This window comes from Lolium perenne, chromosome 2 (genome assembly GCF_019359855.2).
Source record: "Lolium perenne isolate Kyuss_39 chromosome 2, Kyuss_2.0, whole genome shotgun sequence".
NCBI classification, from domain to species: domain Eukaryota; kingdom Viridiplantae; phylum Streptophyta; class Magnoliopsida; order Poales; family Poaceae; genus Lolium; species Lolium perenne.
Genome location: NC_067245.2, coordinates 49233804 through 49249630, shown reverse-complemented (window position 1 = coordinate 49249630; position 15827 = coordinate 49233804). Strand labels below are relative to the sequence as shown.

At 44.2% G+C, this 15827-nt stretch overlaps 2 protein-coding genes, 1 long non-coding RNA gene and 1 pseudogene across 3 annotated transcripts; 1 reads left to right on the top strand and 3 right to left on the bottom strand.

Moving 5' to 3' along the window:
• Positions 1–432: 432 nt before the first annotated feature.
• On the bottom strand, positions 433–3964 carry LOC127332070 (cytochrome P450 709B1-like; annotated as a pseudogene).
• A 353-nt stretch (positions 3965–4317) lies between these two features.
• Positions 4318–6598, bottom strand: LOC127332069 (putative pentatricopeptide repeat-containing protein At3g23330). Its single transcript, XM_051358317.1, has one exon. The coding sequence runs from the start codon at positions 6303–6305 to the stop codon at positions 4344–4346; it is 1962 nt and encodes a 653-aa protein (XP_051214277.1). The 5' UTR covers positions 6306–6598; the 3' UTR covers positions 4318–4343.
• A 1205-nt stretch (positions 6599–7803) lies between these two features.
• On the top strand, positions 7804–9951 carry LOC127332068 (uncharacterized). The gene is made up of 3 exons (XR_007870181.2): positions 7804–8759; positions 8857–8951; positions 9666–9951. It is a non-coding gene; the product is annotated as an uncharacterized lncRNA (long non-coding RNA).
• Positions 9385–15827, bottom strand: LOC127332067 (long chain acyl-CoA synthetase 1). Its single transcript, XM_051358316.2, has 20 exons — positions 15667–15827; positions 14969–15032; positions 14782–14871; positions 14575–14631; positions 14457–14505; positions 14230–14306; positions 14109–14148; positions 13934–14028; positions 13658–13825; positions 13453–13563; positions 13283–13370; positions 13136–13202; positions 12982–13057; positions 12731–12848; positions 11980–12225; positions 11831–11898; positions 10566–10637; positions 10294–10476; positions 9949–10068; positions 9385–9666 (listed from the first exon to the last, which is right to left on the bottom strand). The coding sequence occupies exons 1-20, from the start codon at positions 15825–15827 to the stop codon at positions 9610–9612; spliced, it is 2007 nt and encodes a 668-aa protein (XP_051214276.1). The 3' UTR covers positions 9385–9609.

Here is a 15827-nt window from a genome sequence, read left to right as displayed (position 1 = left end):
GGCGCTAGGGTTTCCCCGTGTCGCCAGAGGAGGGCGACGCCCTCTCTGTAGAATCTTATCCGGAGATTGTAAGCACTATCCAGGGTATCTCATTGGTGAAGTTGAACACACAAAATATTCAGAAGTAGACACAAAACATGCCAGTGCGTGTGTACTTGGTCTCGATTTGTAAGCATATTTCAGCACTATGCATCGTTCCGTCGTTTGGAATGCCATTGAGGTAACGCCGTGGCTACGGCCTTATGTGTAAAAACTAGCTACCATGAAGGAGGAAAAAAATGTTTTTATGTGTCATGAACTCATGATAGCAGATAGCTCGATACTGCTTACCCTACTAGTGCTTTCGCTATTCAGGGCGATGTTGAAATGCCCTGAAATCTGAATGTCACTTGGAGGCTTTGTTTGTAATACTCGTGTTCTTGTAATATTGGATCGCTGGAAAGATTGTTGGTTTCCCTTTTTGTATTGCTAGAAATATATGCCTTCATAGCAGCGGCAGCAAGTCAGCTTAGTGGACAGTCGAGCTCACTGTACTCACTGTGATGTCTCGATCTATGCTCAGCATGTATTAATCCATTTCACCACATGCTAGAACCTTTAAACGGATCAATAATTAATTGAAGGTCCAATCATGTATGGCCACACCAATCATGTTCCTAGACTAGACATGATACAACACCTTATAGCAATTTTATTCAAGTTCAAAATAAGGGTGTGTATACATGGTACAGTGAAGATGATGAGATATTTGAAGTTTTGAACCAAGCAGGACGGACTGACGATGGATGGTAGGGGCCGACATTTTCCAATATAAGATCTACAGGCTATCGAGGACCACCTGACGCCCATGCCTAGGACGCACCGTGAGACAGAGACATTGAGAACCTCTGCAGGATCATCGCAAACACGATCTTCGCCTCAATCATGGTAAAGTTTTGCCCGATTCACGCATCGGTCCGCTGGGGAAGGGCATAAACGCATTGGGCTGCTTTGAGGCCATCGTCACCCCATTCTCGAACGTCTCAGGATTGAACTCGTCGGCGTCCTCACCCCAGACATCCTTGTCGCAGTGTATCGTCTTGATGGGAAACGACAGGATCGCGCATTCGGACACCTTGATGCAGCCGAGCTTGCTCTCCTCTGGATTCGCGCGATGGGGCTGTATAGCCTGAGAGTTTCAAGGATGAACATGTTGACCAACTTCAGCTTGTTGAGCATGTTGTCGACAGGAGTTTCCTTGCCGCAATCTCTTAGCACCTCCTCTCTGAGCTTCTCTTGCCACTCTGGGTGTGTGCTCAATAGGAACATTGTCCAGATGAGAAACTGAGAGGAGGTCTCGTGCCCAGCTAAGTAGAAGGTCTTGCACTCCTCAATGATCTCGTGCATGCTCATGAGCGGGTTTGCCCGTTCTCGGCTGTGAACCCCTCCAGGAGTACCCCGAGCATGTCGTTCCTGCAGCCTGCTGTGTCCTTGGCGGCCACCCTATTTTTGGCAATGTTGGTGAGTATGTCCTGTACATCTTTCTGGAGCTTCCGCATTTTCAGGTTACCTCTTGTTGGAAGATACCTGATTAATTTCACAAACACGCAGTGATTTTGAGTTTTGCTCTGTCCTCATTTGAACCAACTAAATGAGAAATTTAACAAGTTCTATCGCTATGTACCTGAATCCTGGGATGTGGCACAAAACATTGAATATACTGGAGAAGGCAAGAAAATGGAGCTCCTTCTGTGATAAATGTACTCCATTAGCCGCTCTGTGGTCGCTCCCGAATGCCACGTGCGAGATCACGTCAGCCGCGAGCTCATCAAACTGGATACTCATTTCAATCTCCACATTGCTGACGGCCTTCTTCAACTTTACTTCGCACTGGCACACCATCAAACCAGCACAATTGGACACGGTCACAGCCAACATCTGCCAAGTAGAACCTCATCACACATGCAACAAGTGTCAACAAAAGTCGAGAAGTACATCACAAATCTTAGCTGTTCAAAGAGTTGCGACCTATATACCTTTAGTTTGTCCACATTGAAGGCCGGGTGGACGACTTTCCTATGGTGCTTCCAGTCGTCACCATCGATGAGGGGGAGTCCCTTGGCAAGAAGGCGAGCGAAATGCTCATTCATGGGGTTCTTGAGGAATAACCCCATGCGGTTGGAGAGAACTTGCCTCACCATGTCCACGTCCCCAATGAATACATCCGGCGTGTCCCCGAACCAGTACACATATGTCTGTCCTGCATGAGGTAAAGAGTGCTCGATCACCATGTAACGTGTGAACATGAGAACCATACTCGCAAAACTCAACTAGCTTAGTTGATCACGAGTCATGGTTCTAAATATTGGTTTTAGCTGCCGCAGTATGCCAACATCTGCCAAAACCTTAGTTTGGAACTTGACTGCCAATGGTACCTGCCAGCTTGATGTCTAGACCATCCGATACTTTCACTTGTTACCTAGACCATACACCCTACTCACTTTATGGACAAAAATACCATTTTTCAAACAATCTCTTAACGATAAGCATCGATATCTATGTAAGTATATGTACCATAGAGGGCTGCACCATAGCGTTGTAGTCGTGGCAGCCGACATCCAGAACGAGGTCTACGATTCATATTGCTGATATTCCCAAGCATGAACCGGTACTCCGGTCCGCACATACCCTGTGTGCGGAACATCCTCATGATGGCCCAAGGCTTCCAGACGAGCCGCGACAGGGCGCTCGATGCTCACAATGAGGCCAGCAGTGCCACCACCATCCAGACGACAACCATGGTACTGTTTAATAGATTGTCATGCTCTGCTTCCGAGACTTCGAATTGAGAATTGTGTGAGACTTGAGCCAAGATGGGGAGGCTGTATTTATACCGCAAGTTTGGCCGCCAAGTGAACAACTGAAGGTTCACTACTGGTCTGGCTCCTGGGTGACCCAAACCTGCCCTGACATCGACATAGAAATTATTATCTGCATGGGCATTGGACAAGACGAACTAGCCAGACATGCCGGTCCGGTAGCACTAACCAGCCTTCAATGTGCAGAAAAAGGAATCAACTTGTTTGCCGATAATTAATTTGGCTACTGACAGGCTCAGCACCACAGAAAGAAAGAATGTTCCAAGATGTGACAAGGGACTGACTACTTGCATCATATCTTCATGTGCCAAAACCCTTGGTAGTGAAAGGTTTTAACTACGTATCGACAACTGAATTGCTTTCACACTCTCCATGTAGCATGCATTGATTAGATACCAAAACTAATTAAGACACTCTCCCCTGTAGCAAGCACTGATTAGATACTACGGACATCGGTTAGATAACAAAACTAATTAAGACACTCTCACTGACTCCCTGTAGCATGCATCAATTAGATACCAAAACTAACTAAGACGCTTCATCTCATGTTTACACCAATCATCCTTCTGACTGAGCATCGTCAGGGCCAGAAAGTTGGAAAACAAGAGCAAACAGTCATGGATACGAACGCCAGGTAAGACATGCACAGCTGTCAATGCTTCTCTGTTTGATAAAATGCAAATTGATTGAAGCAAGAAGTACCAGGACCATTCAGAACTAGCTATGTATAGCAATTGAAGTAACAGGTATCAGGACTATCCTGTACTCAGCAATGTAAAGGTCAATATTAATGATTTGTATGATCGGTATACTTAACTAATCTTGCTTCAAGCCCCACATTACTTCAAATATACAGCAGTGTATTTCGTGCAAGGCGGACAGGTAACCAAGGTGCTGTGAAGAAAACCTACATGACCAGCTATTTGAGGAAGGGGAAAGTGATGATATGCACTGTAAGAAATGCAAGAGTGCCATTTTATGATCAAACAAGAACTGAAGTGGCAAATCATCAAATTCACTGGCTTAAATAGCATTTCCTGGAGTGGCATTCTTTTGAAAATTGAGCAACATCACTAATTTTCACAATTGAGGAATGGAGGTTCTGGTTAATAGGTCTAACAGATTGAAGAAAGGCAACAGAGTCAGAATAATACTTAATAATGGTTTGTGGCTGGCAACACATCTAACAAAGTGAATTCTATCCTTCAGTAAAGTAGCAGTTTCAAGGTAACGGTAACAAGTATACCTGAATATGTTTTCCCGAAGACTAGAATACCAATATGTTAAAAGACCCAATACATATACTGATGTTTTGATGTTCAGATGGTTCTAGTTTAGCTATTGTGTCTGCAAAAAATGCTATCATCATAATACTGTAAGTTCAGAAAAAACAGACTGCCTCCCCACTCGAAGAACACATGATATATGTCTAGTGAACTACAAGGTCTGAAATGCAGCATGAAAGGATCCCGAACTTTAGCTCAATCACCAAAAATCCCCGCAGGAGCAATTTCCGTCCTTAAAATGGTGGAAACGGTTTGCGTCACGCATAACAATCTCCCTCCCAACTATCTTCGAAATAAATTTTGTTACCGTGTGGCAGTCAACACAAACTCGGAGATTCTTCATCACACGAATTGTTGTTCCAGGTGGTGTACTTATAATACCAAATACCATTGCAAGTTTCTCACTGTGGCCACATAACACATGGCTCTTCTGCTCTTCTTCAATATCCTGGAAAACATCCTCTGTATTGGGAACATACCCTTGACGTGCCATCTGCTCTGAGAAAACATTTAGTGCACCAATAATCCTTTCATACCAAGGATGGGACTTATCATGAGCTACAAACACATGCCTTTTGTTCTTCACTTCAATCCAACTGCAAGCTGGTTCCTTCTTCATGCCCTTTTTTCTCATCGATTTTCGCAGGTGGGCTGCTTCATTCCATCTACCAGAGGACGAATACGCATTTGATAAAATTACATGAGATCCCATGCTCCTAGGTTCAAGCTCGAAGATTCTTTTGGCAACTTCCTCAGCTAACACAGTATTTTTATGGACCTTGCATGCCCTTAACAAGGTAGACCAGACACTTGCAGTTGGTTTTATTGGCATCTCAGAGATGAAATTATATGCTTCTTCTAACCTCCCCGCACGGCCAAGGATGTCTGCAAGTGTTGCATAATGCTCAAGGGAAGGAACAATGCCATAATGGTCTGACATACTGTTGAAATACTTCCAACCCTTGTCCACCAATCCAGCATGACTGCATGCAGTCAAGACTGCTAAGAAGGTGATATCGTTAGGCTTGACATTTCCCAACTCCATCCTGTCAAACAACACCAGAGCTTCTCTTGTTGGACCATGTAATGCATGTCCCATGATCATCACGGTCCATGATACAATGTCAGGTGACTGAATCCGGTCAAAGATGTGACGAGCAGTGCTAACGTCTCCACATTTACAGTACATGTCAATTAGGGAGCTGGTTATGAACACATTACCATCTAACCCGCCAAATATCACATACGCATGCAGCTGCTTCCCGAGATGCAGCGAGGCCAGGTTGCCACAGACAGGTATGAGGCTGGAGAAAGTCACGGGCATAGGTCTGATCCCAGAACGCAGCATACGGCGGAATATTTCAAGCGCCTCCTCAGCCGACCCATTCTGTGCACACCCTGCAAGCATCGAGTTCCACAGGATGGCATCTCGGCCCGGGAGATTGTCAAACACCCTGACTGAGTAATCCGTCCGAGTGCAATTGGCGTACATATTGATCAAGCCGCTCCCGACGAACACATCATCGGCAAAGCCGTTCCTGGTCGCAAAGCCATGCACTTCCATTCCCCTCCTGACATCGGACCACTCGGCAAAGATCGGCAGCACGCTCGACAAGGTAAACGAGTCAGGCTTGCATCCATTCCCCCACATCTCCCTGATCAAGCCCAGGGCCTCTTGGTGCCTCCCGTTCTCCGCGCACCACAGCACCAGTGTGTTCCAGGACACCGCGTCCTTCTCGGGCATTTCGTCAAACACCTTCCGCGCGCTGTGAAATGCAGCGGATTCGGATTGCCCTGCCGCGCCATGCATCTCGGGGGAGGGGGAAGATGACGGCGGCGGGAGCTTGCAGTAGAGGTTGAGGAGCGCGTTGGCGGTGAAGCAATCGGCGAAGGCGCCGGAGCGGAGCGCGAGCGCGTGGAGGGAGGCGCCGAGGGCGCGGAGGCCGAGCACGGTGCAGCACTTGAGCGCGGCCGGGAGGGAGGCCGGGACGGAGGAGCGGGGCGGCGCGGGGGTCGATGCGCGCATCTGGAGGAAGAGGGCGATGGCGTGGAAGTGGTGCCCCTGCGACGCCGCCGAGCGGATCCGGTGCGCCCATGACGGCGGGAACGGCGCGGAGGCGCCCGCCGCCACCGCCGCCGACGCGAGGGGCCGCGGCTGCATGCTCGTGAGAGGAGCGCGGGAAGGGGCGAACTGCCGCTGGCGTCGGCTAGGCTGCAGTGGCGTGTGCGGCGCGGGAGTGATGGTGCAATCTGATGGTCGGGTTCATCGGACCAGAACGGGAGGGATGGTATCCTGAAGGTCGATGGGGATGGCTCCCTCGACGCCGGCACCGGCACCGGCGGTGTTGGCGCGCGGCGGCGCTTGGCGACGAGGCCGGGACGGCACCTCGCTCATGTGATTTGGAGGATGAAACAAGGGCAGCGGAGATGATTTCAGGTTGCCGCTCCTCAAACCGGTTTACTAAACTTGACGGGGAGCTCAGGTCGATTGACATGGAACTTGTTATGGTCAAAAAAAAAAAAAATCTTGTTAACGGTCACAGACTTACAGGAAAAAAACACAGACTTAAATTAATTATTACCCTCCTTTCAAGTATTTTATTTGTTGTTAATTTAAACACGAGGAGTAAAAAGTTATATAAAATTAGCGGCAACTAATAAAAAATACTAGTACTCATAGAAAAACTACGGTAAAATTATGTTCTCCCTTCATTTCATATGGATGTATTTGTACATAAAATATGATACGACAACTAATATAATACGAAGAGTACCTAAACTAGATCTCAAATGATCCACACTCAAGCGTGTAAGTATAAAATTTACTCTTTTTATCAAACCATTTGCTCGTTATTTATCAACGATAAATGTGAAAAATACCTACCCGGTAAGCTAATTTTATTTTTAATACTTGAACAAGTTTTCTAGCTCACAATTTATCAACCCTCTGCTCCGTTATTTATTATTGGTAAATGTAAAAATTTATCAATCCAAAAAACTAATTTCATTTACAATATTCTTGAGACTAGGTTTTTTAGCTCATAATTTATCAAACCATTTGCCCGATCGAAAAATTTATTTTTCATTTAGAATTTTTAGCGACTTCTTTTAACTCATAATTTATCAACCCTTGTGCATTATTTATCAACAGTAAAAAATAAAAAAAGTTACCTACTCCAAATTATCAACCCTATGACCGTTATTTTCCCCCAAGAACACGAGAAACTTTGATAAAATAATACTTAATTTGATTAGCAAGTGGTAGTTCTTTTAACTTCCAAGTGATTTCCCTCCGACCGTTATTCCCCCTAAAAACCCACGAGCCCAATATAGGGAACTATAAAAGTTGGTCCAATAAAACATGAATTTGTGTACCAAATAACAAATAAAAGGGAACTGTTAGAATGAAATGACAGTGGCACGAAAAGGGAATTTATAAAAAAAACTCAAGTAACTTTATTTGTTTATTAAATGATCAAGTAACTTTATTTTTTAATAAAACATTGCATCATGCTATGTTAATACCTAAAAAACAAAAGGGAATTGAACAAAAAAAACCTAACTACCTCCATCCCACCACGCACGTACACGTAAAAAGGAGGCCACAAGCCCACGAGCCCACAACCCAAATAAATCCCCATCGTCCCTCCCCACGACGACATCTCTCGCCTGGGCGCCACCGCCGCCGCCTCCTTCCCTGCCCTGACCAGCGCCGGAAGCCGCCGCTCGCTCCCTGTCCACTCTCTTCCCGGCCAGAACAGGGCGTCGAGTTCCCTCCCCCATCCCGGCCAACGGCGGCCGCCGCGCCTCCTTCCCGTCCCGGCCGTTTCCCCCGCATAGAGGTCAGGCCCTACGCCGCCGTCCGCCCTCTCCAAGCGCTGCGCCGGCGGCTGGTGAGGTGGAGGGGCTCTGAAACAAATCGCGCGCGGCGGCGTGCCATCGTGCTCTACAAGGAGAGGAGACAGGCCTGCTTCTGCCTTCGAACAAAACGAAAAATGGCACCCGATCACGCGGCGCGGTCGATCGCCAGGAAGGGATTTCGGGTAACAGGATAGTGAACGGAGGGAGTACAAATAAAGTGACACCCGATCTGTTCGAGCAAATGCCGCGAGATCCTCCACCGCCCCGGCATGCCATCTAACCACCGGAAGAGCTACCCGCAAATTACCATCCGGTAGCCGGAGCGTTCCAGGTCCTCTCCTGGCCCAGGAGACACGGCGCGGGGCCATGAGACCACAGTCAGGAGGCTCGCGGCGGCGGGAGATGCGGTTGCACGGGATAGCGTACCCCGAGGCCGAAGCTCCCGTCGCCGCCATCTGCGCCTTCACGCTGCTTTGGAAGAACCTGTTCGGGGCGGTGGTGCCAGTGAGTGTGCGAAAACACGAAGAACGGAGGAAGGCTATCGGACTGGCAAGTGCACTTGATTGGGCACATTGTTGAAGATTGATAAATGATAACTAGTCCTAGAGAACCTCTACGAACCTGCACGCCATTGAACCAATTTAGTTGACTGAGCGTATCTTTGACGTTTTATAAGCATATGCTTGAAGTCCCGGTGCTGCTACCATTTGAACTTGTTAGTGAAGGGCTAAGTTGACAAGCAGCATTCTCTCTGGTAAGTATTGCTTCATCGAGTAATATGTTCTTTCATGATAATACTAATGTTATTTTGATATTAGAAATTGAAAGGTTTTCACTTATGTATGTTACAGCAAAGTTGATCACATGACTTAAATTTATGAAGAGATTTCCCTATGATTCATCAGAAGTACCATTTGAATTCGCAAACTAGTGGATCTCCTGCTGGGTAAGTATGTAATATGTGCAATATGAATCATTTAGGACACACCGTTCTAAAATTTGAGTCGTTCATGTACTCCCTTGGATTCTGTCTGCCCGAGTCAGCTGAAGGACCACGTAGTGAACTTTATATGTGGAAGCAGATTTTGTGAATACACGTTCACTTGAATGATGAACTCCTTCACGAGTTTGTACTTTTCAGAAAATTTATAGTGCTATACAGAGTGTTAATCTAGGCACATGTTGAGTTGTTGACAAGTTTCATGAATAATAAAGCCATTTGTGAACTGTACAACAAAAGAGATATTTAGTCATATAAAAAATATGTTCTAGGCTTCTAGCTGCTGTATGAAAAGAGACACTCTTAACTCGTTTTTCTGTATAGTGCACATATCAATATTTGTACGCGTATCCTCAAATTAACATTTATACATATTTGATAGTTTATAAAAATATTTGTTTGTATAAACTCACGAAGGGGTGCATATCAACATCCACACCTGTAACTTCAGATAGGGAGGTAGAGATTTTTTTTGTGTACACATACAGCGTGCACTACTGATGTGCATTTTATTTCTTTTATGTAATGTTCATACCAAAGTTCAATAGGAAATTTACAATGGTATTTTGGTCTTTCGGCATGTGACCAAACAGAATGTGTATCTTTACTTCGCTTTGTTGGCATCTTTCTGATCCTCCATGTATACTTTGTCAATCTCAGGCTGCATACAAAGGGCATGAATTAAGATACAGAAGCGAGAGTACAATTATCAATTATGGACAAAGGTAGAACGAAGACCATAGGAGTCAGCTTTACGGCATTAGGGTTTACCAGGTCAGGTTACTACGCAATGAGTTAGCTCTTCATAGATTGATAGTGATTTTGTACGGGATTTACCTAATTTTGTTGGGTTCAGTCGACCCCAATGTTAATACACTGTCTCTGAATCTGACAATTAGTACAAACAGCAAATATCACACTTCAGCAGTTCAACAAACATTACCTGGTAATATTTTAGCATGTAGTTTCTTCTCTTCTTCACCGTTGCAGTGACCAAATCTCTTTCCATGTCAAAAGGTACTGGATCCAACACTACGCCCTTGATGTACTCGAAACCCCGTAGCTGATATGTGACATACAAAGGGATTATTATACGATTCTCACGGATGCGGTGAAAAGTCAAAGATCAAAGAATCAACACTCTACAGAAATTGCTGAGTTCCTTTTAATTCTAGTGCAAAATGTAGTGAAAACTATGTTGACCATAATGTTAGGATAATTCGAGGGTGACATGATGAACCATGTGATATGTTCAGTGTTCAATTTAGAAGTGAATAAATGACCGTACCTTGTTCTTCTGTGCAGCAGTTGCGAGTTCAGTAAGGATATATTCTTTAAGACTTCCCAATTTGCATATTTCATCGAAAGAACCTTTGTATCGATTTGACGCTGCCCACTTCATGGTGTTTTCTTCATGTGGATTAACTACTGCAACTAAGTTAGATCTGTAGCTGTCCCCGAACACCCAGATCTACAAAAAAAAAAATACAGTATTACAATGAATGCAGGGATATGCACTCTCTTAATATAAGCATATGATTTCACTGGACTTCTCCTTACATCTTCAATAATTTGAGGGAAGACATATACTTTCTCCAGATACTCAACTGCAACATACTCCCCTTGCGACAGCTTAGGCCTTGTTTGGTGCCAGTGTATTTTTGTGTTTCGAGGAGTGTTTTGTGGAGTGTTTTGGGTGAAAACACTAACCACCCAAAACACTACAAAACCCCTTTCACCTAAAACACTTGTTTGGAACACTTGTTTTACAAAGTAGTGTTTTCAAGTGTATTTAACGCAAACAGATAAAAAAACAATCTTTTTGACAGTAGATGTGCATCATAAATAAAAAAATCAAATCTTTGTAGCACACTAGAAGATCATATCTTGCAACCAGTACATAAATGCAAACAATAGCATCTTATCATCACAGCTAAATTAACAATAGCAAACAATAGGCCTCATGTCTCTTTCAAGTGGACTATCCACACCACAGGTTTGATAACATAAGCAAACTGATTCATATTTTTTTAAAGGCCTAAGCGGCGTGAAGCCTGCCTGGCAACTAAATTGCTATAACAAGTCCATCAACATAGATCAGCAGAGAGACCATTTGCTAAATTTAGAGCAACAAACAGATTGAGCTGAACTGAAGCATACAATGCTGAAAAGTTAAGACTGGGTATGATGGAATCCAAACAAATTGGAAACTTTTTCGGCAGAGAAACCACTTGCTGAATTCAGAGAAACGGACATTCCATTTTTCTGTTTGGCTAATCTAGGAAGCGCAGCGTGGCCCCTGGTGCTCCCCTAGTCACTACCGATGCACACAGAACTGGATGCCACCCGAGCTGACCGGACGACGCGTGAGACGCCCCTCGTCGACGGCCGTCCCGGCGGATCTGAGAGGGGTCAGCTATGGGCGCCAGGTTGGGGGCGGTGAGGTCGAGAGGAGAGAGTAGGTACCTGATAGGGGGAAGCGTCGGCGGCCTGGTCTTGGAGCGTCGAGGGAGCTTCAGCGGCGGCGTGGTCTTGGAGCGGCGACCGGCGTCGTCTTCCTCCCTCTCGCCCGTGTCGCCCTCTCGCCCACGTCGCCCTCTCGCCGCCACGCAGAAACGCGAGGGGGGGCTCGCGTTTTCCTTCCACCCCAGCCCGACGGGTTTCGGTCGGTTTCGTCCGGTTTCGTCGGGCCTAAACGGGCCGAAACCGGCCTACCGAACAGCCCAGGCGCGTTTTGAGGTGTTTCGAGGTGTTTTTATCGAGCCCGAAAAAAACACCCCAAAACCGGCCCAAACACTGCTAAAAACACTGGCACCGAATTGGGCCTTAAAGATGTTCTTCTTTCGGTCAATTACCTTGAGGATTCCATCTGGGGTCATCTCTCCAATGTCTCCTGAGAACAACAGTATGTCAGAACATGCTATGTGAAACTTTATATCCATCTTCTGTTTAAATTAGAATGTGATTCTTTCACCTGTATGAAACCATCCATCAGCCATGACCTCATTTGTGAGCTCAGGATTTTTATAGTACCCAGTGAAGACAGTGTTCCCTCGGATCAGGATTTCACCACGAGCAGGAACACCAAGTGGATCATAACCCATCTCAGGTACTTCTTCCAAACGCAGTTCAGTGTAGATGGTGGGGACACCGACAGTTCCAACCAGTGACATGTCATCAGGGTAACCGGCTGTGCTAGGTCCCAATGTTTCTGTTAAACCTGAACAAAGGCCACGAAGTCTAACCTTATTCTGGTTCCTTTTAATTGACCAAGGGATTTATAACTAACCCATGCATTATTGGAATTTTGTATGGAGAAAGAACTTTATTCTGGCTTGTCATTATCTTTGGGTAATAAGAAAAATAGATGCCAACATTCTTTTGCTTGTTGTAAACATTAATGTGCAATTAAGTTAATAAATAGCTTAACACAATAAGTTGACAGGAAATATTCTTAAAATTGTCGTTTTGGTAAAATTGGGTATAGCATGGAGCTAGGTAATATGGATCCAACCTACATAAGGAATCACTAAGTATTCATTTCTCTTTTGGCTATTGCTAGAACAGGTCAACTGATTCCAGTTCAAAACAGAACTAGAGTTCAGGCTTGAACTGAAATTATACCCACCAAGTTTGGTGGTATATTTAGAATGCTTTGGAATCCTTCACTGTGATGATAGCAGTCTGCAGGAGGAAATTTCAAAGATTGGAAGGGTATGCATTACCATAGCCTTGGACAAAGTGTGCACAGCTGGTCACTCTCAAGAACTCTTCTATTTCAGTACTTAATGGTGCACCACCGGAGATTAGTAGGCGAATACGACCACCGAGCCTTGCCTTCACCTAGAGCAAACAAATGCAAGAAACAAGGCAGATACTGAAGTCGTGACTGGTGAGTACAACTTTTCCCAATCTTTAATCTTTTTCTGAAAGTACTTTATCTCTAGGGATTCTTTCTTAGTTATGAACACAATACCTTGCGAAAAGCCAGCATGTCCGCAAAAGGTGAAGCAGTTTTGTGTGTGTACCCTGCTTTCATGCTTGCTAATTTGCTGTATTGCAAAAGCTATATGGTGAGCTGACATGATTTCTTTGCTGCAAAAAATAATTCATGATGCTATTCAACTTACCGGTTGTACAAGGCATCAAAAATCAGTCTCCTGTGGGGTCTGAGATCTGCTAAGGCCTTTAAAATACCTAAGGTCAATCATAGAAAAAAATTGTCTGATTTAGCAGCTACGGACGCTTAATTACTACCAATATTTTCATTTTACCACCTTCGTAAATCTTTTCATACACTCTGGGCACCCCAACTAGCAGAGTTGGCTTTAATTCCATGATATCATCTCTCAAAGCATTCAAATCCTGACAGAATACAAGATTGTGGTCATATTAAAGAAAGAATGATCACAATTCACCAGTAAAATTAAGAAGCGGATTTTCTCACTCCATGGTAATAGCCAACTGAGGCTCCTTTGTGAAAGAAATACTCTTCGACCATGCGGTCCAGAATGTGAGCAAGTGGGAGAAAAGAAAGAAACACATCATCTGTTGACATCTGCATGCCCAACACCAGCGAATTTGCTTAAACAGGAGATCTTCAATCTGGATTAGGCTTGTTCACATCATTATATCTGATAGAAAGAAGTAACCTTATCATCAATCTTGTCCATGAAGAGGTCCACCCCTTTTACATACATTCCATGGCTCTCATGGCTCAGCATAACACCTTTGGGTTGCCCACTTGTTCCACTTGTGTACATGATGGTGCATGTATCATGTGGTTGCGGAGGACAAGGTTTGGCTGGTTTATCCTTTCCCTGAAATGCAATTCCAGAATCAATGGTTTGACCAACACATACATGACATAACAACCAATATTTTCTGTCTGAATGGTGAATGAACATTGTAAATTTCTCTCTACCCACCGCTTTTAAGAAATCATTCCATGAGTACACTTCCATCCCAATCTGCTCAGCATCTTTGATTTGTTCATCATCTGCCCGAGTGAATGCAACCAATGCTGCAAGCATGCTTTCGAGAATAAAGCTATTTAATCGTTCCTAAGCAATGAAGAGACCCTAATCACTTGATAATGCTTACCTTTTAGCCTTGTCGCAGATATGCAATTTGGGGACAGTATCTGCAAATAAGAAATACTATCAAATCTAAATTCGGAGGAGATTCTAAATGTATCCAACTCAGATAGTGAATTTGGTTTTACTTCTTTTATTTTCTTGTCTTGTATGAAGACAACATCAATCTCAGCATGGTCAATGATGTAATCAATAGCTCCTGCACCTGCAATCTCATGCAACAGTTATTAATTCTAATAAATATGTGGCGTATTTTTTCCTGATCAAAAGCCCAAGTGTTATTTTTCAAACGTTTGCATTAGTTGATCTGAAACATTTCTGGCGAGGGTCTATTATTTATCAGTTTCCTGCTTACCTAAAGTATCGTATAGTGGGACACATATTATGCTGTAACCATTGCAAGCCTGCAAAGTTAATTGTGGGATTATCATTGTTTATCTTGGTCAAAGGAGATTATCATTCAGATGGGTTACCTGCATTGCTACCAGCCACTGAGGGCAGTTTGCTCCATAAATTCCAACCCTGGAACCCTGACATAGATCAAGCATAGGATCATCATTGTCTATAATTAATGTGAATTTTACAAGCTCTCTTCCAAATACGAAGATGCCAATAACGGAAGAAGGTCTAGTATTTTATATAGCTGGAGTGAAAAAGTTATCTTAATTTTCTGTTCTCACCGGTTGCACTCCCAGGTGCTGCAGTGCAGAGCCAATTTGAAGAACTTCTTCATAGACCTCCTTGTATGATTTCCATAAATAGGGCCCTGGCTAGAAGATGAAAATGAGGAAGGTTCCCATCAAGAACAAACTAATCGGAAATAGACACATGTAGCAGAAAAATAAGCTTAATTATCCTTGGGCATACCACTCCATCTTTAAATGGACGCCATCCAAGCATCCGGTTGTTCGGATACTTGCCTGCGGCTGTTCTGCAGAGATATAAGCAAAAAAAAAAAACCAAGATTTTGTGAGTTTTGAAGATTCATTGCTACTATAACAAAAAAACCAAGATTTTGTGAGTTAAAACGACAAATCTAACAACCTTTATACATTTAATCTTAAGTACTAGAAAGTTTATCTGCATGGTATGCTGAATAACATGAAGTCTCAACTATCTTATGCATTATGCTCGCTCTTTACATGTTCTTTATGGAGGAGCCAGCTAAGCTGCTGCTCATGCACTCTTTGAAGGTTAATACAACACGGTGGAGGCGGTATGTTCTTACTTCCCTTTCTAGCCTTGTGCTATTTGGATGTTTTTGAAAGAAAGTTTTAAAAGATAAGTTTGAGAAAAAAAATCTTTGGAGTGAACGTTCAACTTAAACTTTCGGAGTTTTGTGCACAGCTTTTTCACATGCATGTCCTTATATGAAGATTCAAAATTAAGTTAGTTTTGGTAAATCAGAGTGCGGTTCTCCTCAGTACCATCTGTTGAGTACACATGCAGATTAGTGTGTTTTCTTTTCGGTTGAAGTAAAACCACATGTGTAGAGTACTGTTTTTATGTCCTTGAGGAAAAAACCCACAAGATGATTTTGTCTGACATCTAGCAGGAAGAATTACCTGAACACATCCCATGAGGTTCTCATGTCAGGCTCGAGCGGCGGGAACCCATCCTTGGCCAGTATATTGCGGAACACCGGGCCTACCGCCGGCCGGCCATCCTTCCCAGGCCTTCCATCCTCCACCTGAACGGTGAAGTCCTGCTTCCTCGTCCCCTCCAT